At 41.9% G+C, this 21,906-nt stretch overlaps 1 protein-coding gene and 1 long non-coding RNA gene across 2 annotated transcripts in view; one reads left to right on the forward strand and one right to left on the reverse strand.

Moving 5' to 3' along the window:
• The window catches only part of MKLN1 (muskelin 1), a 365,725-nt gene that overhangs the window by 11,155 nt on the left and 332,664 nt on the right, over window positions 1-21,906 (forward strand). The window contains exon 2 of the mRNA XM_053897538.1: window positions 14,073-14,197. Coding sequence (XP_053753513.1) covers window positions 14,181-14,197 — 17 coding nt within the window. The 5' untranslated portion in view covers window positions 14,073-14,180. The remainder of the gene's footprint in view (window positions 1-14,072; window positions 14,198-21,906) is intronic.
• LOC128775576 (uncharacterized) lies at window positions 13,916-15,398 on the reverse strand. The gene is made up of 2 exons (XR_008420375.1): window positions 15,308-15,398; window positions 13,916-14,507 (listed from the first exon to the last, which is right to left on the reverse strand). It is a non-coding gene; the product is annotated as an uncharacterized LOC128775576 (long non-coding RNA).

Below are 21,906 nucleotides of genomic sequence, written 5' to 3' on the forward strand. Positions count from 1 at the left end.
CCTCTCTCGCTCTCAAAGTAAATACAATTTATTTCAAAAATAAATGACAAATAAATATGATCAATGTGGCTGCTCCAGAAGGGTTCTGATAAGCTCATATGTTTAAAGGACACGTACAGAAAGCAGGAGTAGGGCCTTGTTCCAAGGAAGGGCTCAGGTCTGTGAAGAGAATGCAAGAGAGCTAATGTCGAAAGACAACTAGGATCTGGAAATAGTACTGAAGACAGTTAATGGGTTTTTGTTTGTTTTTTGCTTATGTTTATAATAAGAATAATAATGAAGACAGGATAGTGCTGTTGAATGTGGAAGACCCTCTAATACTGATATTTGAAAACCACAGTCATTCAACTACAGCATTTCCTAGATTATAAGGTACAAACTTTTTCCTCTCACATCTTTTATATTTGAAGCAGCAGAATGTATCTTCAGTATATATGTTTAATGTGGTAGTGTTTTGGAGGAGGGTTCTAAAAACAGTGATTAAATGGTGGTACATCAGCCAATAAATTGGTCTTCAAATTTTTTTTTTAATGGTTATTTATTTATTTGAGAGAGAGAGAGAGAGAGAGAGAGAGCATGCATGCACACAGGGTAGGGGCAGAAAGAGGGAGAGAGAGAATCCCAAGCAGTCTCTGCACTCGGCATTCAGCATGGAGCCTGACGTGGGGCTTGATCTCAGAACCGCAAGATCATGACCTGAACTGATACCAAGAGTCCAACACTTAACCCACCGAGCCACCCAGGTGCCAGAGAATAGAACTTCTTAAATGGCAGTTTGTTCACGTAGCTCTGCTGGGATCAATCACGCTCAGCAGATGAAGGGTCCACTTTGTGTCCTGGCAGGGGCAATGCTGCCGGTGGCCGCCAAAGGTAGGAGAGATCAGAAAGCAGTTTAGAGGCCCCATTCAAAAGCGTTTCGCCCTATGGAGGGGAGCGGAGGAGGGCTGATAAGCACTAATGTAGAATAGAAGTGTCGAAAATATTAGAGACGGGACTGAGACAAGAGAGGAAAACCATGGTCAAAACATCTAAGAAGCAGTAAAAAGGGCTATTGCTGGCCCACAGAGGCTTAGTCAATTTATAGGCATGTCACAGAGGGGGAAGGGATGACATCTTAGCTCGAGCTGCCATAATAAATACCATAACCTGGGTGACTTAAACAAAAAACATTTATTTCTCACAGTTCTGGAGGTAAGAAGTCCAAGATCAAGGCACCAGCAGCTCTGGTGTCTGGCAAGAGGCATTCCCCAGTTTGCAGATAACCATCTTCTTGTGTATCTGTACACACATAGAAAGAGAGAGATCATCTCTTTTGTGTCTTTTCTTGTAAGAGCACGAATCCCATCCATGGGGTCGGATGGAGGACGGCTTGTCTTGGGCAGGGCATTTTGAACTGTGCCTGGCTCATAGTTGTGGGCACTGCTGTGTCTTACGTTCTGAATCACTGCTGTGATCAGCGTAGAGCCTCGGTGCTCCAGGGTCCAACATAGAAAATGTTTAGATCAAGATATAGATCTGGGGTCTCAAACTAGGAAAAGACATTGCAAAGTGATATAAATAAAACCCTGAATTTAAAAAAAAGGCAAAGAATAGTGCAAATGAATAACCAGAGAACAAAATGACCGTAAGACAATGGTTTTACCAGAATAAATACAGGGGAGAGTGGAAGATGTGGTCTATTTCCACCCGGTCTACAGAATCCATATTAAAGAAGAATTTCATAGAACCTATAGATCATTTGGCCATGAAGGAAATTGTTCCAACCATACATGATGAGACCTTTACAAAGTGTGATGTACCCAGATGGTCCCTATGCAGCTTGAATGTAAAGAGTTTAGCACTTGAGGAAGGGACCATGTTTTTTCATGATTTTTAATTCTTAGTGTCTACCATGTTAATAGTGATGAAACAAATGAGTTTTTTTTTTAATTTTTTTTAATGTTTATTTATTTTTGAGACAGAGAGAGACAGAGCATGAACGGGGGAGGGGCAGAGAGAGAGGGAGACACAGAATGGGAAGCAGGCTCCAGGCTCTGAGCCATCAGCCCAGAGCCCGACGCTTGGACGCTCGAACTCACGGACCGCGAGATCGTGACCTGAGCTGAAGTCAGACGCTTAACCGACTGAGCCACCCAGGCGCCCCAACAAATGAGTTTTTAAATGGCAGAGAATTTCTCATTTTCTTTTTTTTTTAATTTTTAATTAATTAATTTATTTTAAGAGAGAGCACAAGCAGGGGAAGGCAGAGAGAGAGAGGGGTAGGTAGAGAGAGAGAGAGAAAGAATCCCAAGCAGGCTCTGCACTGTCCTCGCGGAGCCCGATGCAGGGCTCGAACCCACAAACCGTGAGACAATGACCTGAGCCAAAACCAAGAGTCGGCGGCATTAACCGACTGAGCCACCCAGGTGCCCCAAGAATTTCTCATTGCCTATTAAAAACAATAATCTTGATATTCAAAAATATAGTCCTTACCTTACTTTCCTTCTCAAATGCATTCCCCTTTCCCAGCTGCTGCTTCCTTTGGGACATCCGTGTAGCCCTGGGAAAGCTGACTCTCCCTTTATCTCCGGGAGGTAGAGCGTGTGTTCCAGACTAAGCCAATCAATGAATTTCATTTTCTTGGCCACAGTGACTACTTCAGGTATGGGTATGTGACCCAAGTCGGTCCACTGAAAGAGAAGGTCAGGATTCGTGCTGGAAATGCCAGAACGAAGATAATTTTCTTCAGGAGTTGGATGCACGAGATTTTAACTCTGGGAGTTCTTGTCCACCATCTTGGAGCCTCAAGGGGAGGGTCTGTTGAGAATGGAGCTATCACCAGGGATTAAAGCACATAAATGAAAGGGAGCGTTCAGGTGCTCTCCACATTGTGTAAACCACGTGGGAATCGTGACCCTGAAGCCTTTGAATTTTTCACTTACGGGAGCCAATAAATATTTTTTTTGTTTACGCCAATTTGAGTTAAATTTGCTATTTCTTGAAACCAAAGCATTTTTTTTGTATTCAAAAGAATGAATAAACATGGCTAAGAAGGAATGGAATGCATTTCAGATGGGTTAAAACGTTAAATGTGAAAAATGGCCATATAAAAGAAGTTAATAGTGTTGAAAAGATGTGGTATAGGCACATCTTGGTCTTAACATGTTAAAGGCCTTCATGGGCAAAGAAGTAAAGGCTTATAGTTTATAAAAGAAAGATATTTATAGATTTGACTACTTACAACACTTAAATTTATGTAGATACAACAGTACCACAAACAAAATTAACAGATAAATGAGACATTCTAGAACTTTGCAACTATATATGACAAATATATATATAAATATAAATATATATAAACATATATATAAAATATATATATATATTTATATATAAATATATATATAAATATATCTCTGACAAAGAGTAGTATCCTTAATATATAAAGAGCTCTAGCAAACTTACAAGAAGACTACATCTCGAAAAAGAATGGGTAAAGAACATGAAAAGGCAAAAAAAAAAAAAAATTCAGTTGGTCAATTAAAATGAAAACAATCCAGGGGCACCTGGGTGGCTCAGTGGGTTATGCATCTGACTCTTGATTTCAGCTCAGGTCATGGTCTCAAAGTTTGTGAGATCAAGCCCCACATCAGGCTCTGTGCTGACAGCTAGGAGCCTGCTTGGGATTCTCTGTCTCCCTCTCTCTGCCCCTCACCCCACTCACGCACGTGCATGTGTGTATTCTCTCTCTCTCAAAATAAATAAACTTAAAAAAAAATAAAAGGAAAGCAGTCCAATCTCACTAATAATTAGAGAGGCACTGATCAAGGTAAAACCAGATGTCTTTACGACTAGCAAATTGTCAAGCACTTTAAAATGGTACGTTGAGTGGCTAAAGATACAGGGAAATAAGCACCATCATACAATATTGGGCATGAAAATTGGTTCAAGCATTCTGTTGGTTCAAATTGGGTCAGCAATTCGGCATTGTGTATAAAAAACTAACATATGCAAACCATTTAACACAGTCATTTCACTTAAGAGTTTAAATACATTATTTACCTGGAGGTTTCTAAGTGGGTAATGAGAACTCTACCACTTAGCATGTGCAAGTTCTGTGCAAAAGTACTTTCCACCTACCATGTCAGTTGATCTTCCCCAACACCCAGAAACACAAGCACTGCCATCATCCCCATTTTACAGATGAGGAAAACAAAGCTCAGGATGGTTAATGAATTTGCTTCTGATTAGACAACAAGTCAGTAGTGGAGCTGGGATTCGGTCACAGAAAGTCTGGTCTCAGCGCCCTCATGCCCCACTGTTAGACTAAAGTATTCTTTTGGTCCTGGGCTCCTCCCTGTTCCGCTCAACTTACTTTTTTCTTTTAAAAGGAAGATTTAATTTAAAAAAATAAGATAACTATGGGGTAGCTGGATGGCTCCCCCATCCAGTTAGTTGAACATTTGACTTTTGATCTCAGCTCATGTCTTGATCTCAGGGTCATGAGTTCAAGCCCCACATTGGACTTTGTGCTGGGCATGAAGCCTACTTAAAAACAAACAAATAATAAAAACAAACAAAAAAATAAATAATTAAACAAAATAAAAGGAAGATTTCTTAGTCTTGAGTTACAACTTAAAAGGCATAGTTCTGCTAAGAACACAAAGCTGAGAAAATGGAAGAGAAAGAAGGCGAGAAAACCAACGTTTATGGAACCCTCATGATATATTAGGTACTGTACTGCCTCTTGTAAGCCTCTTCTTGCAAAGAACCACTTTGCAATGTAGTTATGATTATCCCTATTTTCACTGATAAGTTGAGCCAGAGCGAGCATGACATGACCAAGGTCACTAAGCTACCTAACAAAACCAGAATTCAAATTTACACCCGCCTGACTCCTAAGCCCTTGCTCTTTTTATTACTGGCTAATAAAAACAAAGTGTAAGGGGCGCCTGAGTGGCTCAGTCAGTTAAGCGTCCAACTTTGGCTCAGGTCACTATCTCACTGTTTCTGAGCTCAAGTCGCACATCGGGCTCTGTGCTGACAGCTCAGAGCCTGGAGCCTGCTTTGGATTCTGTGTTTCCATCTCTCTCTGCCCCTCTCCCACTCGCTCTGTCTGTCTGTCTCTCTCTCCAAAATAAAGAAACGTTAATATATATATAGATAGATAGATAGATACATATATATATATAAACAAACGAAATGGAAAAATATGGTATTTAGTGGGAAACAAACTTCTGCAATTGGCTTTAAAAAGTCAACTGTATAAATACAAGAATTATGAGACCTATTTCATTAACATTTCAGGTGCAAAAGATCTCAGGATGTGGGTTGACTGTGAAGTACTATGAGTAAGTATTGTACTATCAGAATACTGATACAGTCTCAGATGGCATTAACAGAAAACCCATGTCCTGGGAAGGTGCAAGAATGTTCCAGCTGGTTTGTACACTGCAGATAAGAGAAATTGAGATTCATTCTGGGAGCCACATTTTAAGGCTTTTTTATTACATTTATTTATTTTTGATAGTCAGAGAGAGACAGAGCACAGGTGGGGGAGGGGCAGAGAGAGGAGACACAGAATCTGAAGCAGGCTCCAGGCTCCGAGCTGTCAGCACAGAACCCGACTCGGGGCTCGAACTCACAAACCGTGAGATCATGACCTGAGCCGAAGTCGGACGCTTAACCGACTGAGCCACTCAGGTGCCCCGCTGGGAGCCACATTTTAAAAAGGACAGACAGCAATGGATGTCTAGAGGAGAGCTGCTAGCTGGTAACAAAATACATACATACACCTATGCAAGTATGCATACGTAAAGTCTGGATTATTTCACAAAAGTTCAATGAGAATACCCAGAAGGTAGCTGAAAACCACCCTCAATAAGAGGAAGAGATACTTCTTATATTGTGCGTGGCTCCAGAGGACAGGGAGCTGTGGCTGGAAGGAGGCAGATTTGGGCCAGTTAATAAAAATTAAAACATGACCATATCTTGCATATGTTTTTTAGGCAGTGCTTTAGACACAGTGCAGTGCTTTAGACACAGCAGGCACTCCATATATGTACTGAACTCTATGGAATGTTCAGTTGCTCAAAAACTCAACAAGTTTGCCTTGTGGGGTAGTAATATGTGGGTGGAAGCCGGCTGGCAACCTTTTGGTGTAAAGACGACCATCCCGTAAAAAGAAATCCCTATACCTTGCCCAACTCCACCCTTTTCCCAGCCATTACCTGCTTCCCTCCCAGCCAACTTCAAAGAGGAGTCTTCACTCTATCCATTCCAGCCTGACTTCTAATTCTCTAGAGTATGTGCTCGTGAGATCTAATCACCAAACATAATGGTATCAGTCATCCTACCCCAGGGAGAACTCTTGGTTATTTCCTCTCGGAAGGGCTCTCCCCCCCCCGTTACTTGTGGACCTCCTCCATCCCATACGCAAGCTCCCTTTCTGTTCCTCCTCAGCCCCCTCCTCCCCTGACAACTGTCTGCATACTTTCCTCTGGCATTCTTTTCCCCATGCACCCTCCCCAGGATATCCCATCCATTCTGAGGACTTGGCTACCATTGGGCACTGCTTTCTGAACCTATACACTCAGTCTAAACCTCTTTCCTGATCTGCAGACCTTTGCATTTCGCCACTGGTAACCCACCGTTACTGCAAATTTAATATGCTACTCATGACCCCCACCACACTTGCTCTCCTTCCCCCTTTTAGCTTAGTTACTGTCGTTACACTTCAACCTTGGTCTCTCTCCCCTGCTCCCAAACTCCTATGTAATCAATAACCATGTCCTCAACGCCACTTCTAAATCTCCCTTGGATTTGTCACTACTTTTCATTCCACTGCTGCTATGGTGATTCAGACCTTAATCCCTTTCTTAGACTATTACAGGGGCCTTCTAATTGGCTTTCCAGGCTCCAGTCTCCCCTTCTTCTAGTGTGGCCCTCATCTTGCCAGCTAAAGTCTTATTTATTTTTTTAATATGAATGATCACATCTCTACCCTATTTAAGAACCTCTGGGGGCGCCTGGGTGGCTCAGTCGGTTAAGTGTCTGACTTCGGCTCAGGTCATGATCTCACGGTCCGTGAGTTCAAGCCCCACGTCGGGCTCTGTGCTGACCGCTCAGAGCCTGGAGCCCGTTTCGGATTCTGTGTCTCCCTCTCTCTCTGTCCCTCCCCTGTTCATGCTCTGTCTTTCTCTGTCTCAAAAAGAAATAAACGTTAAAAAAATTAAAAAAAAAAAAAAAGAACCTCTGATAATTATTTATTGTCTTCAGTATAAAGTCCAAATTCCTTGCCTGTAAATCAAGGTTCTTCTTGACACGGCTACAACCTACCTTACGATAGTCACTTCCTACTCACACAAGACTTCCCTCTTTTCTCTGAACACAGTTTGCCTTTTCACAACTTTGTACCCCTTTTCATCCTATTCCCATAGGGAAAATACCTCTCCTCTCCCCTGGACAGGACCAACTCATCTCCTCCTTCAGTGCCTAACCCAAACTTTAGCATCTCTAGAAAAAACAAACAAAGAAACAAACAAACAAAAAAAACCCAAAAAACACTTTTTAACTTGCAAGTCAGACATCAGGGCACAAGACATGATTTTTTTTTTTTTAAGTTTTTAAAATTTATTTATTTTGAGAGCGCAACAGAGAGAGTGAGCAGGAGAAGGGCAGAGGGACAGAGAGAGAGAGAGAGAGAGAGAATCCCATGCAGCGCAGAGCCTGACTTTGGGCTCGATCCCACAAACCGTGAGATTATAACCTGAGCCGAAGTCAGGCACTCAACTGACTGAGCCACCCAGGCGCCCCACGATATGGTATTTAAAACAAGGGACTGGGGGCGCCTGGCTGACTCACTCAGTGAAGCATGAGACTCCTGATCTCCGGGTTGTGAGTTAGAGCTCCACGTTGGGTGTGGAGATTATTTAAAAATAAAATCTAAAATAAAATAAAATAAAATAAAATAAAATAAAATAAAATAAAGCAATGGACTGGCTGGGTAATTGTAGAGAACCAAGCCCAAGGGGGTTTCCACCATTCAGAAATGAGGAAGGACCCAGCAAAAGAGAATGAGAAGGAATACACAATGAGGTAGGAGGAAAGCCAGTGTGGGTATGAAGCCAAGTAAAGAAAATGTTTCAACAAGGGAGTGATCATCAGTGCCAAGAAGCTGCTGAGAGGAAAGTAAGGTGAGGACGGACAATTGACCCTTAAATTGGACAACATAGAAGTCATTGTGACCTTCACGTGTGTGTTTTCAGTGGAGTAATGGGGAACAGAAGGCTGATTGAACTGGCTTCAAGAGATAGCCAGAAACGAGGAAGTAGATGTTTGTTGAATGGGTGACGTGTTGGATGAATGAAGAAATGATGTCTTAGAGAGGATTCCATAATTGGTCGGGAACCAAAATAGAGGAGTTATTTTGAACTTAGAGTCTCTGAAAAGTTTCCAAATAGAAACAAGGATGCGATTTCATGATGCAAAGCTTTTCTTAAGTGACAAGGGAATTCAGAGTAGGACTAACCGAGCAGTAGGGTTATTTTAGGGAAGGTTCTGTGTGAGTTCTGTAGCGATCACATTTTATCTACTGCTGACCCAGTTCATGAAGACCTTCATGCAGGACTCCTCAGAGGCTTCAGGGAGGAGCTGTCCTTGCAGACCCTAGGTGTATATTCAGAGACTCTTTCCAAATGCCTCTTGCTAGTGTGTGGGGTTGCTGTAAGAAGCCTGTAAAGTTGGTTCTCACTCCTTTGGAGGCTGGGCAGTACCACATCTGAATGATTGGGAAGAGGTGAACAGGAAAAACCTGACCCTTCCAACACAGTACATTAGAAAATGCTGTATTTGGGAATATTTCTATAGAAATTTCTTATACTGAAATACTAATGGAATGGGCTACGTGACCACCGATATTTGAGGAAGAAGTAGGCTGCTCTTACCTGCCACCCCCTGGAGTATAATCGTAAGGAAGTATGGAGACTACAGACTTTGGGTAGACCAGACCCGAGCTTTGATGTTGTGACGTTACTCAGTGTCTTAAAAGGCACTTTGGTATAGATCCCATGTAGAATGTGTTTTTACTTACATGACTAAGGACAAACAACCCTAGGGACCATATATTTTCCTTTACAGAATTGTCTATGGTGAAGTCCAGGGCTTGGATTGTGACATAGAACTCACCACAGAATATCTGAGGAACTTCCTGTCCTACCATGTTCCCCGTAGTTTGCCAGATGCATAGAGTGCTCCTGTTTGTCTTTACTTTTGTGCATTCTGTGCCTTCTACCTGGAATACCCCAATCCCTTCTTCCTGGCATGCTGAGATCTAGGAGCACCTTCTCTCAGAAGCCTTCCTCATCCTCTCACACACAGACCGGTTCCTTCCCCGTGCTCCCCAGACCATTCTCATCTGTCATTCCATCACCATACCTACCACACTGAACTACAGTTGTTTACTCCTCTGGCCCCCTCACTGGGCTCTGAGTCTCCTGAAGTCAGCAATTTTGTCTTCTTCCTATTTTCATTCTGTGCATCTAGAATAGTGCTTGTACGTTTTGGGCACATGATCACTGTTTTGAATGGATGTATGAAGGCTTGAGAGCCTTAATGAGAGAACGAGTGAATGGATGCATAAAAAGATCAGAAAAATGGGATCCCCCAAAAGGTTGCTAATACAAGCATAAAAATGTCAGTGACTTCACATATATGCAGAATTTGTGCGTGTGCAGGTACGTGCCAAATCCAGCGGAGACGAGAAGATCATTACAGCATAATGCATATAAGGAAGAGCTAGTACAATAGACTAGTAATATGTGTAGCACAAGTTGGTGAGAACCGTGCTGATTGAAGTCAGAGTTGGGTAGTAAAGAATTGATTGGTTTCGATCTAGATTTGAGAGAGAGATTTGATCTGTAGGACACCTGAACATTTTGGTGTTTGTTATTTTTTTTTAACGTTTATTTACTTTTGAGGCAGAGAGAGACAGAGCATGAACAGGGGAGGGTCAGAGAGAGAGGGAGGCACAGAATCCAAAGCGGGCTCCAGGCTCTGAGCTGTCAGCACAGAGCCCGACACGGGGCTCGAACTCACGGGCCGCGAGATCATGACCTGAGCCGAAGTCGGAGGCCCAACCGACTGAGCCACCCTGGCGCCCCTGGTGTTTATTATTTTTTTAATCAAGGTGTTTTTCATCTTAAAATGTGAGGGCAAGGTACACCTTAATAAACATGTTTATCTGAAGCATGGTTTCATTGTAGAAAGAAAGAAAAGAAAAGAAAGAAAAGAGAAAGAAAAGAAAGAAAAAAAGAAAGAAAGAAAGAAAGAGAAAGAGAAACAAAACAAACCAGCTGTTACACCTCTAAAATGGAAGGTACAATGAACCCATCATTTTATCCAAACATGCTTTAATTTCTTTCATGCATACTTTGTAGAATGATAATAGCCCTTACTCATATTTACATTATAAAAGTGTTGTTATTGTAAATTAGATAGGATAAAATGGGTTACGATGTCTTCTCTGAAAGACACGCACTCCACACAAATGAGGTATTATTATTTAGTTTTTCCTTTTCAATATCGTTAAACGAGAATTAGATGAAAACTAGGCTTTAAGCAATATCCAGTGGGTAAATGATTATTGACTCAAGTGAAATGAAAAAAAAAAAAAAAAACTTTAGCTGAAAACTCAGCATAGCCAGTCGGTGCACAAGGCAAAAATACTGTCTTTATCTGTGATGCTCATCACCGCTCTCTATCACCTCTCTGGGCTGTAATCACAAACCGAAGACAGTTAAGGCTTGCCGTTCAGTCACCTCGTGCATTTTACAGAAGATGGACATCCCGGAACAGTTGCAATTTGGACACAATGCTTCAACTAATTAAGCCATGCAACTGGTTTTGTTACTGATTTAGGGCCTAAATGAACCTTGTCAGGCCTTTGCGTCAACTCACGGTTCTGAGGTTCCAGGAGTGCTATTAGCTACAACCTTCTCAGGTTATTACTGCCAGTGCCTCTGTGCTCCCCATTAGCACCACCCAGGCCAGAGCTGTTTCTATGTTCCTCTTGCAATACAGGCTTATGACGGAAGGAGAGGGGTTGTGGAAATAAGATTTGGGGAACTGTGAACGTCGAGAGCTTCCGTTCGAGTCACTGAAAGAACACACCGGGAGGATTAAGGATCACAGAGCTGGTGGGATAGACTGTCCAGCATAACAGTGCCTGGCCTCTGTGTGTGCAGAACAGCTTCAGCCCATTTCTAATTCTTCGTCTTTGATCTTGGACTGCCCCCTGCCCCTCCCCTCTTGTCCAAACCCCTTACAGTGTTCATCCATTATGTACTGGCTCACCTTCATTCCCTAGGACCGACCTTCAGCGTTGTTTCTAGTGGTGGTCATCTGTTTTCCACCTGACCCATTTATTTTGGCTTCTGGATTTTGTTCTCAGAGAGGCCCCCTGCTTGGAGAGCTGTCTGGCCAGCTGTGGGGCCAGCTGCCTGCTCCAGATTCCAAGGTGACCAAATCTCTCTCTTCTCCCTCTGACTGGTCCCAATCCAGGAGCTATAGCAGCAGGTGAACAACGATGATGATACAGCAACGGTATCTGACCAGACTTTTACCTGGGGGGGTGCTGCTCAGAGAGGTCAGTTTACATAGCACAGCACAGTGGGCCGGGGGCCGGCAAGACGATGTGGGCCTTCCAGGCCTAGTGAAAGGTTGGGGTGCAGAGGAAGAGCTGGGTGCAGAGCACAGAAGGCAGACTTGGTTAACTCTACAGTTTTAGCCACAGCCAGCGCTGGTCGTAGGACCACAGTCTCGCACACCGGCCACGCCTACCAAGACCGTTGCCATACAGTCAGCTGAGCTACAGGTGGCTACAGGCGGTGAGGAAGACTTTGTGGTGGCCCTCTTTCCTCACCTTTGGGAAGAAGATCTAGGGATTATGTGTTCCATTTCTAAGGCAAACTTTAAAAAATTTTTTTTTGTTTTTAATGCTTATTTATTGTTGAGAGGGAGACAGAGAGACAGAGCATGAGCAGGGAAGGGGCAGAGAGAGAGGGAGACACAGAACCCGAAGCAGGCTCCAGGCTCCGAGTGGTCAGCACAGAGCCCGACGCGGGGCCCGAACCCACGAACCCGCAAGATCATGACCTGAGCCGAAGTCAGACGATCAACCTAATGAGCCACCCAGGTGCCCCTCGAAGGCAAACATCTCGAAATAGTTGTCTACATTCATTGGCTCCACTTGTTCCTCAACTCACGATGACCTGGCTTCTGCCTCCACTGACGCTGCTCTTGCCCGGCACCTGCTCAAGTACCTTTTTGGTGCTCACCCCATGACTGCTTCTCAACATTTTCTTGATCTCTTGACAGCATTTGCCTTTGTTGACCACAACCTACTCGACATGTGTTTCTCCTTTGTCCTCCGTGATACCTCACATTCTTGTTGCCTTCTCCTCCCTCTGATTTCACCTTCTTACTCACTCCCCCCCCCAACCCCTGGCACCAAAGGCCTCCACCCCAGGGATCCTTTCTCTGCCCATTCTTTAAGGTTGTCATTCCTCTGGGCGCTCTCTTGGGTCTTTTCTCTTCCCCGGTGCTCACTCAGGGTAACTCTTTCATCCGTGTGGATTCTGTTGTGGCCTGTCAGGTACTGGTGATTCCCACACCTGTATCTTCAGACTTCTAGATCAAACTACCTGCTGCTACCCTGCCAGTGTTCTCTGGACATCACAAACCAAACGTGACCCCGTCTGGACTCTCCCCTTCTCCTCCACAGCTCCTCTATTCTGTATTTCCATTTTGCTGTCCTAGTGACTGACATTACTGTCCACCCCATTGTTCAAGCCAAACATCTGAGCAGCAGTCGTGACTTTCCCCCTTCAAAATTCCAACGATCAAGCAATCACACATTTTAGTAGATTCTGCCTCCTCTATGACATAACTTGTACAATTCTGAGCGACTGGGACCCGCTTACCTTTCCAGTGTCGTCTCTGACCACTCTGTCTCAGCTATGCTGAACTAATTTTCAGTGCTCAGCTGCTCAGCGCACACGGTCATTTCTGTCACCTCAAAAATGCACATCTGCAACACCCTCCACCTCAAACAGGCCTGCTCCTCTTTTTGTTTTAATTTTTAAAAACGTTTATTTATTTTTAAGAAGGGGAGAGAGAGATTGAGTCAGAGCATGAGTTGGGGAGGGGCAGAGAGAGAGACACACACAGAATCTGAAGCAGGCTCCAGGCTCTGAGCTGTCAGCACAGAGCCCGACGTGGGGCTCGAACTCACGAGCCATGAGATCATGAACTGAGCTGAAGTCAGACACGTAACCGATTGTGCCACCCAGGTGCCCCTTCTTTTTTTTAACTAACTCCTCCATAACTTGTAAGTCCCCATGTAGAAGCCACTAACTTGCTTTTTTACTGTTTATTTATTTGAGAGTGGGAGAGAGAGAGAGAGAGAGAGACCAGGCACACTTGAGAGCTGGGGAGGGGCAGAGAAAGAGGGAGAGAGAGGATCTCAAACAGGCTCCAAGCTATCAGCACAGAGCCTGACGTGGGGCTTGGTCTCACAAACCATAAGATCATGAGGTGAGCCAAAAGCAAGAGTTGTTTGCTCAACCAACTGATCCACCCAGGCGGCCCTAGGAATCAGTAACTTTCAATTCTCCCAAAGTCTGGGTTAGGTGACCCTCCTAGAGCTCTTGGTACACTTCTTTATCAGAGCTTCCTCTCCTATTTTTAGCTTGCCTTCTATGAGAAGCTCTACTATAAAGCCCCTATAAGCAGGGACCACATTTATTCTATTCACCTTTGTATTCCTAGCTCCACCCAGTAGTTAGGACAAAATAGATGTTCAACGAATGAAGGAATGTAAATGTTAAAAGTATTCATTGCGAAAATATAAATTTCAAATCAGAAAATACAATTCGGATTTTACCAGAGAAAGATTTATCAAGCCCCTCTAATATCAAAGGGGATTGGAGATTATCTAAAACGATTTAGAAGAACTTATCAGCATTAGAATCATGAGCAGAGAGCAGTTAATAGAGGTAGATTTCACATCTGTTCCTTGTGGGATTCTTTTCCAGAGTTCAATATCCAGATTCTCTGAGCCAAGTTTTGGGATCGCCCAAGCAATCCATCCTCCTGAATTTTCATAAGTTATTGGATTCACAACCCACTCCATATGTGAGAAGATGGGGATTGGAATAAGGTAAGTGTCACCTTTTCTCTTTTTCCACTTTTCAGTTCTCCTTTCTGGAGTCTTCTTCGAGAGGTATGACCTGGCTTCCGTTCTAGTGTCGCTGGCCTCACAGGGTCCGCGGGTCCTCGTATGAAGAGATGCCGTCAAGTCTCTTGAGGAATCGTGTCCTTTCAAATTTCCTGTTTGGTTTCATGACCGTCTACAGCCTTCACCACCGTGCTATCAGTTGCTTTCTTAATGTGACCCCAGATAGAGAAAAATGGGTTTTGAAAAATCAACTTGCCGCCCACTCTGGGACACCTTTCAGTCCAGAGGCACACTAGGAATGGAGGACACGAGCAACGCCATCAAACGTCAAAAACAACTCGGCTTTAGCCATACCGTCTAGGGACTCCCCCGCATTCCACCACACTGTCAACCTTCCTTAGCTCCGCACCCACTTTAGTTTTTCATTTAAAACCCTTAGGATTAATAATCTGTCTTCTTATTTATTATCTGTCTCCTCTACTAGAACGTAAACCCCATGAGGGCAGGGATTTTGTTTTAGTCACCACTCTATACTCAACACACAGAACAGTAGCTGATACATGGTAGGCACTCAATAAATATTTGTTGATTGAATGAATGATGCTTTTTAAAAAAACTCTCGAGAGGCTGATGCACACCTAGGTCTCTAGGCATCTAATGCAGGTCTGGTTTGTAGCCCTGTTGCCCTTAACACTTTCACTGATGACTAAGATCATGACACTGATAGCGTGATAAACACATTTAGACATGACATACCAACTAGAAAGGGTAACAAATAAGCTGGATGATACAATCAGGATCTCCCCCCACCCCACCCCCCCAGCTAAATCCTGACAAAATGTAATCATGAATCACTTCTAATAATATGAAGTTTAATAGGGACAGATATAAAGTACTCAAAGATCAATTGTACAAGTACAGATTGGGGGTGAGAAGGCTTACAATTGTGCACGTAGGAAGATTTAGAGTCTCCTGTAGATTGTTAGTAGATGATGAGTCACCACAGTGTGATGTGACTCCAAAAAAATCAGTCTTTTGTTATATTAATAGAAATATAGTGCTCAAGTTGGGAAGTCGTTCTCTAGTACTCACCTGTGACCAGGCTACATTTGTTCCATGTGGTGAATCCTGATCTTCAGCCTGGAAGAAAGACATTGATAAACACAAGATTATTCAACACGAGTAAAAAGGATAAGGGATCTGGTAAACAGTGTCATGTAAAAAATGGTTAAAGAAATGTAACGTCGTGTGTGAGTGTGTGAGGATGGGGATATCAGCTAGCCTATGTCGCTACCTTCCAAAGTTAGGGGGGGCTGTCCTGCTGAGGAGAGATCAGATTTCTTCTGAGTAATCCCAAATGACAGAGGGAGGAGCCACGAGTGGAAGATGTAAGCATGTACATTTCAACCCACCAGAAGTTATCAACCATTAGACTTGCCCACCAATCAAGTGGATAACTGTTGGAGGTAGTTAAGTTCCCTGACCCTGAGGCTATTCAAGCAGAATGCGGACATTTTTGCCCCATTTGCTGGATATATTTGTGATGGAAGTTCAAACACTGGGGTGAGGGATCAGGTTCATCACGATAGCAAACACGTATTGAGTGCCCACTATATGACGGGTACCGTAAGTGATTAGCATGCATTATCATGTTTAATACTCACATCAACCATACCAGTTCCATCTTGCAGATGAGAAACGATAAGGCTCCGAGGGGTTCAGTAATTTGCCCAAGGTCTTACACCTTGTACAAGGCAGAGCAAGGATTTGAACTTAAACAGTCACATCCCTGATCTCAATTATTACTCTATAAAGGACTCCCACTTCAAGAAAACCCTTCTTTCCCACCCTGAGATTCTATCACTCTAATGAAGTAATCAAACCAAGGAGCTTATTATCTCCAGTAGTAAATGATTCTATAGTAAATAGTTTCTTTCAATATAGTACGCAGGCACTAAATTCGTGTGGGCATTTGCCACTCGTGGTGCACCATATGGAACCCAGCATAGGACCTGGCATACAATAGGTGCTCAATAATTATTTATTAAGCAAAAAGAATGAGCGAATACAACCACACAAGATTGGCTGCATTCGAAATGACAAAATCTCAATATATTGGGCCCGAGGGAAAACAAGCCAATTTCTGGGTGGTCTGCTGAGGACGCTTGGCAAAAAGTGGTAAAAATCCATCATTTCTAGCAAAGGCCTTGAGAATTCCTGTCCAGTCGTTTGGACGATACTCATTTCGACAAATATTTACTGAGTACCTTTCCTGTGCTAGGTATGTGCAACATGCTGAGGGTGCAGAGGTGAATCAGAGGAAGTAATGTTAGTGGGGGAGATGGACAGGTCGGCACATTCTTCTGATGCAATGTTACAAGTGCTATCTCAGGAGCATGTGTGTGTGTGTGTGTGTGTGTGTGTGAACTAATTCTACTCGGTTGAAAGAGTTGCCTGGTACTTCTGTTTTAAAAATGACGGCCACGTACTTTCTATGAGTTTATTTGGTCTTCATAAAGACCGTGTGAGGTTGTGATCCCTTTTTGTACAGGAGATGACGTCAAGTTTCACAGAGGTTAGGGGAGTTCTCCAAGGTCATGCAGCTGGTAATAACAATTGCTGGCATTTACTGAGTGCTCAGGATACCTGAGGCTCTGTTTTAGGCCCTAATAAGACTCACAACTACTCTCTGAGGCTGTTACTGCTATCACTGGCATTTTATAGACGGGAATACCGAGGCACAAGATTGAAATGACTTGCCCAGAGTCACGCGGCGAGGAAGTGAAAAAACTAGGATTCGCATCTCTGCATTCGGGCTTTAGCAGGCACATGCTTACCCACGGAGCTAAATCACCTTTCACTGGTCCCCTAAAGAGCTGGAGCTCACTTGGATTCCGACTCCAAGTTCAATTCTCTTCCAAGCGACCTTGCCCTTTGGCGATATTGCATCCAAGTGAAAAGAAATGGTGTGTGCCTGGATCTAAGGAGAGGTTGTGTGGGGCGGGCACCCTTGCAAGTGTTTGGGGAGAGGTGTGGTAAACTCTAGAATGTGCTTCAGCTGTGTATGCAGGGTTTTCAGGGCAGCCAAAATTGGGCTTGTTGTTCTCCAGGGCAGCACTCTGAGCTCTAGGGACTATGATTTGTTACTCATAGGAACTAGCCACCCTGACACTCTGCAGCCTTTTAAAATCTAGTTTAAAAATTTTAAAAGAGGACAACAGGATGTAAAACTTTAAGAATGAAGCAAGTTAAATTCAATACCTTATAAATAAGCAAGAATGGAGTTACAGAAAAGGAGAAATGAAGCACATAATTGCTTAAATTGTCCAAGCCTTTCCTCTATAATAAAAATTCTTGGATTGAGAAATAGTTCAATCCAATATTATTGTGCTTTAATAATTAAGTTGAGTTGGCTCTGTGGCAAATCGGAGAAAGAATTGGTTATTAACATGAATGAAGTAGATTACCCTTCCCTCAATAATTACTACTTCAGCTAATGTGGATACGATCCGTGCAATTGGGTAGGACTGCATTTTACGACATACATCTCCCATAATTTTTGGAGATTTGGTAATTTTAAGATTAGCTGGAGGCTGGGATTTCTGTGGCAGGCAGAGGGGCAGAAAGGGTGAACATTGTTCAGCGTTCGTTCCTTCAAAGCAGGTGGGATTTTTTTTTGTTTGGTTTGGCTTTTAGTGTTTTGTTTTGTCATTTATAGACGCCTGGTAGATTCACCGATTACCTCGGCCTTTGTGTTTCTGGATTTCTTTTTTCTTGGCTTCAGGTCCTTGGAAACATTTGTTTTGATGATAGCAGGAGAGTTAGTCATGTTTTATTTTTGTTGTTCCTATTTATTTTTAAGATCCTTTCGTTCAAGTCAACTTACCAGGTATTGTGTAACCTGTATTTATGCCTCCACAAATAAAATATTCTTAGTAGTAGCTTCTAATACAACCTTAGCGGGATACTTAATAATTCGATGCCCAGTTAATGCCCATCAGAATGATTCTGTAGTATTAGTAGCTAGAACACAGGTATGCTTTGAAAAATAATGTTTGGAAATTTATAATTGGGTTTGGCATTTAATGTGAAATTTCAGGTTTCATAGATCAATTAATTTTGAGTTACCACGCAGACAAATTCTCATAAACATATTTTCCTTTTCATCACCGAGTCGATAAAAGTTGGAAAACTCTTTTCACACACATTCCGTTCTTTAAGCCTGAAGGTAAATTGCTTTTAAAAACCACATCTCAAACAAACAGTTTTTCATAAAGTTATGAGTAAATGAACAGAGTGAGCTCTACTGGCATTTGGGATGCACATCTAATTAGAACTCTCCGTACTTCAGACATATAATTTACTAACGTTGAGGTTTTTAATTCTTAACTTTGAGTCCCCTGGGATGAAACAAGTGACCCTTGTTGGAAATACGTCAAGAATCAAACTTCTCAGGTTGAGCTTTAGTTTGTTGGTCATCAGATCCAAAACTGTTGGTTCCCAGAGTTAAAGACGTCTGACTTTCTAACGTTTGTTAAAAGATCAGGGCAGAAAGTGAGCACTGCCTTGCTGCTATGAAGAACAGATCTCGCCGTGTCGTCTCCTTGATGCTTCTCAGTCTGTGTCTCCGTGAGAAATGCTCCATCTAAACTGGCTCCGTCTATACTGTAACAGGAAGCACGCTGCACCCCTGCGTATCCCCCATAGTGTGGGGGAGGCAGAGAACCCTGTCTTTACAATGAGACAGATGAATATCATCCTCTGAGCTGACTTGACGTACTTTCCAGTACCAGGTTCCGTACTAGGCACCAAGGACAGCTTTGAATGCTCTCACTCACCAGTGTTCATAACTTAAAAGTGGTAATACGAGATTTGCAAGGCACTGGATGACGGTGAGACCTTGAGCAAGAAACTAAACCTCTCTCCCAAATAACTATTTCGCAGGGTTATTGTAGTCAATAATTGAGATTATATGTGAAAACACTTAGCACAAAGCCTGGCACATAGTTGCAACTGTAGACTGAATTTATGTGAAATCTATAATCATCCATGGAACCTCAAAGGGACAAGGGGACCCAAGTCAACATTATCTGCCCCCTAGCCGTTTGTTAAATCAGAAAATTCCACTTCCAAATGAATAATCACAGCTACCCATGATTTTGCTTTAACGTCTACGTTTAGAACAAAATGTTACTTGAACGATACTCAGTTACTGTGTTTCATAACCCAGCTAAGTATGGTTTCTTTAGGAGAAAATTACATGTGAACAAAAGAAAGAAGGAACACTAGATAAATGAAACCTCTTTATTTCAGAATAAATGAAGGGTTACTTATCTGATTATAGATCATTCAGATGATATAATGATTATTAGATGTCCATATGTAATTATAAATCACGCTAGTTTTTATAAGTTGGTTTTAAACAATTTTACTGATCTTAAAGAACTCATTTCCCATAATCGAATAGCAAACCTTGAGGTACACCATATTAACTATTAATACGCTAAAATTACCCAGTATCTATCTTTTTCTTTAATTGCATCTACTATCATAGCCCTGCGTTTATTTCAGCGATATAAAAGGAGTGATCTTAACTTCTTGCTCTCTCTACATTCTAGAAAGGAGAGAAGAGCATTCCTCCCACCCACTTACCTATGAAAAAAAGGACTCTCCGAGGCTGCCAGGAACTAACACTGTAGTAAAATTACAAGAAAATTTTGTTAAGAAACCTTTTCTCATCTGCAAGTTATTTCACTGAAACCTGAGGTGCTACATTTCACACAAAGGTGACTTTGGAGGAGAAAATTGGTGCCAAACTGGATCCGTTGTTTTTGTGTTATGTAAGAAGGAGAAAAAAAAAAAAAAAAAAAAAAAAAAAAAAAGAACTGTTTACTCCTAAGCCATAAATTTAAGATTATCCTATTATACCAAATGACACAATTTCCACACCTCAAACCTTAGAGTTATATTTTTATGAACTATTATCTGCACCCATTCAAAACTAAATATAATTAAATATTAAATAATTTGCTTTGCCCAGTGATATTTAAAATATACAAAGTTATTTTATTCACTATGTCAGACGTGAATTCTAGTTGAACTGTGAAAATGGTATTGCTATACAAAAGATTTTTCTTTCTAAATAGCTTTTTCCTGATAAAGAATATACGTGCAGCATAAAAATTATAGAATATACAATAGAGTAAAAATGAGGAAATATAAATCATAACTCTATCATCCAGAAATAAACACTATTAACATTTTCTTGTATTTTTTTTATAATGGATGTTTATACATACACACATACCTCAAAATACCCATTATATATAAATGCATATTAGTGCTTTATTATAGAAAATTTAAAACATAAACAAAGGTAGACAGAGAGCATAATGAACCCCATGTACTCATCAACCCATGATGGCCAACCCATCAATACCGTCTTCTTCTTCCCTACTCATTTTATTAAAAAATCTTTTTAATGTTTTATTTATTTTTGAGAAAGACAGAGAGAGAACGAGCAGGGGAGGGGCAGAGAGAGAGGGAGACACAGAAGCAGGCTCCAGGCTCTGAGCTGTCAGCACAGAGCCCAACGCAGGGCTCAAACTCGTGAACCGTAATCATGACCTGAGCCGAAGTTGGACACTTAACTGACTGAGCCGCCCAGGTATCCCTCTACTCATTTTATTTAAAGCAAATTCCAGAAATTACATCATCTAAACCAAAAATATTTCAACTTGGATCTTAAAAGTAAGGGTTTTTTTTAAACATAACCATTATGACACCTGAACTACTTAATAATATTTTAATAATGTGAACTAGTCACTGTTCAAATTTCTAATTGTCTCATAAATATTGTAATTTACTTTCATAATTTGTTTGAAGCAGGATCCAAATAAGGTTCACATACTAAGACTGGCTGATAGGTCTGTTAAATCTTTTTAAATATATATGGGTTTCCACTCTAATATTTTTTTCCTTGCAATTTATTTGTTGAAGAAACCAAGCTGTTTGTAGACCTTCCCACAGCTTGGATTTTTCGCATTTCCTCCCCATAGTATAGTTTAACATCTCTTCTGTCTTGTGTATTTCCTACAATTATCTACAGGCTTTATCAGATTCAGTGTTTTGGTTTTTGTGGGGGTGGGTTTTGTTTTTTTGGGGTTTTTTGCAAGACACTTTCATGGGTACTTGTATGTTTTGCCATTAGGAGGTGCACACTGTGTAATAACCTCTTCTTTTATGTTATGTAGATTCATTAGTTTATGAAGAATTGCAAAATAGTAATATTTTAATCCTATGATTCCTTGAGTTGATTTTCTGGCATGTGCCCATGGTGGTTAATCATGTTTTGTTTTGTTTTTTTTAAATTTTGCTTTTGGTGTTGTTGTTTTTATTTATTTATTTTTTTATGTCTATTTATTTTTTGGTGGGGGGAGGAACAGAGAGAGACGGGGACAGGGGATCTGAACCAGGCTCTGTGCCGACAGCAGAGAGCCCAACTTGGGGCTTGAACTCAGAAACTGAGATCATGCCCTGAGCCAAAGTGGGACGCTTAACTGACTGAGCCACCCGGGTGCCCCTGTTGTCATTTCTAAGTATCATTTGAACTCATTAATTAAAACATATTCAATGTGTTTCAATACATCTTATTTATTATTCTTATTAATGCCTAAATTATCCCTATGTGG

This window comes from Panthera pardus, unplaced genomic scaffold (assembly GCF_024362965.1).
Source record: "Panthera pardus isolate Hobbes unplaced genomic scaffold, ASM2436296v1 HiC_scaffold_8, whole genome shotgun sequence".
Taxonomy (NCBI): Eukaryota; Metazoa; Chordata; class Mammalia; order Carnivora; family Felidae; genus Panthera; species Panthera pardus.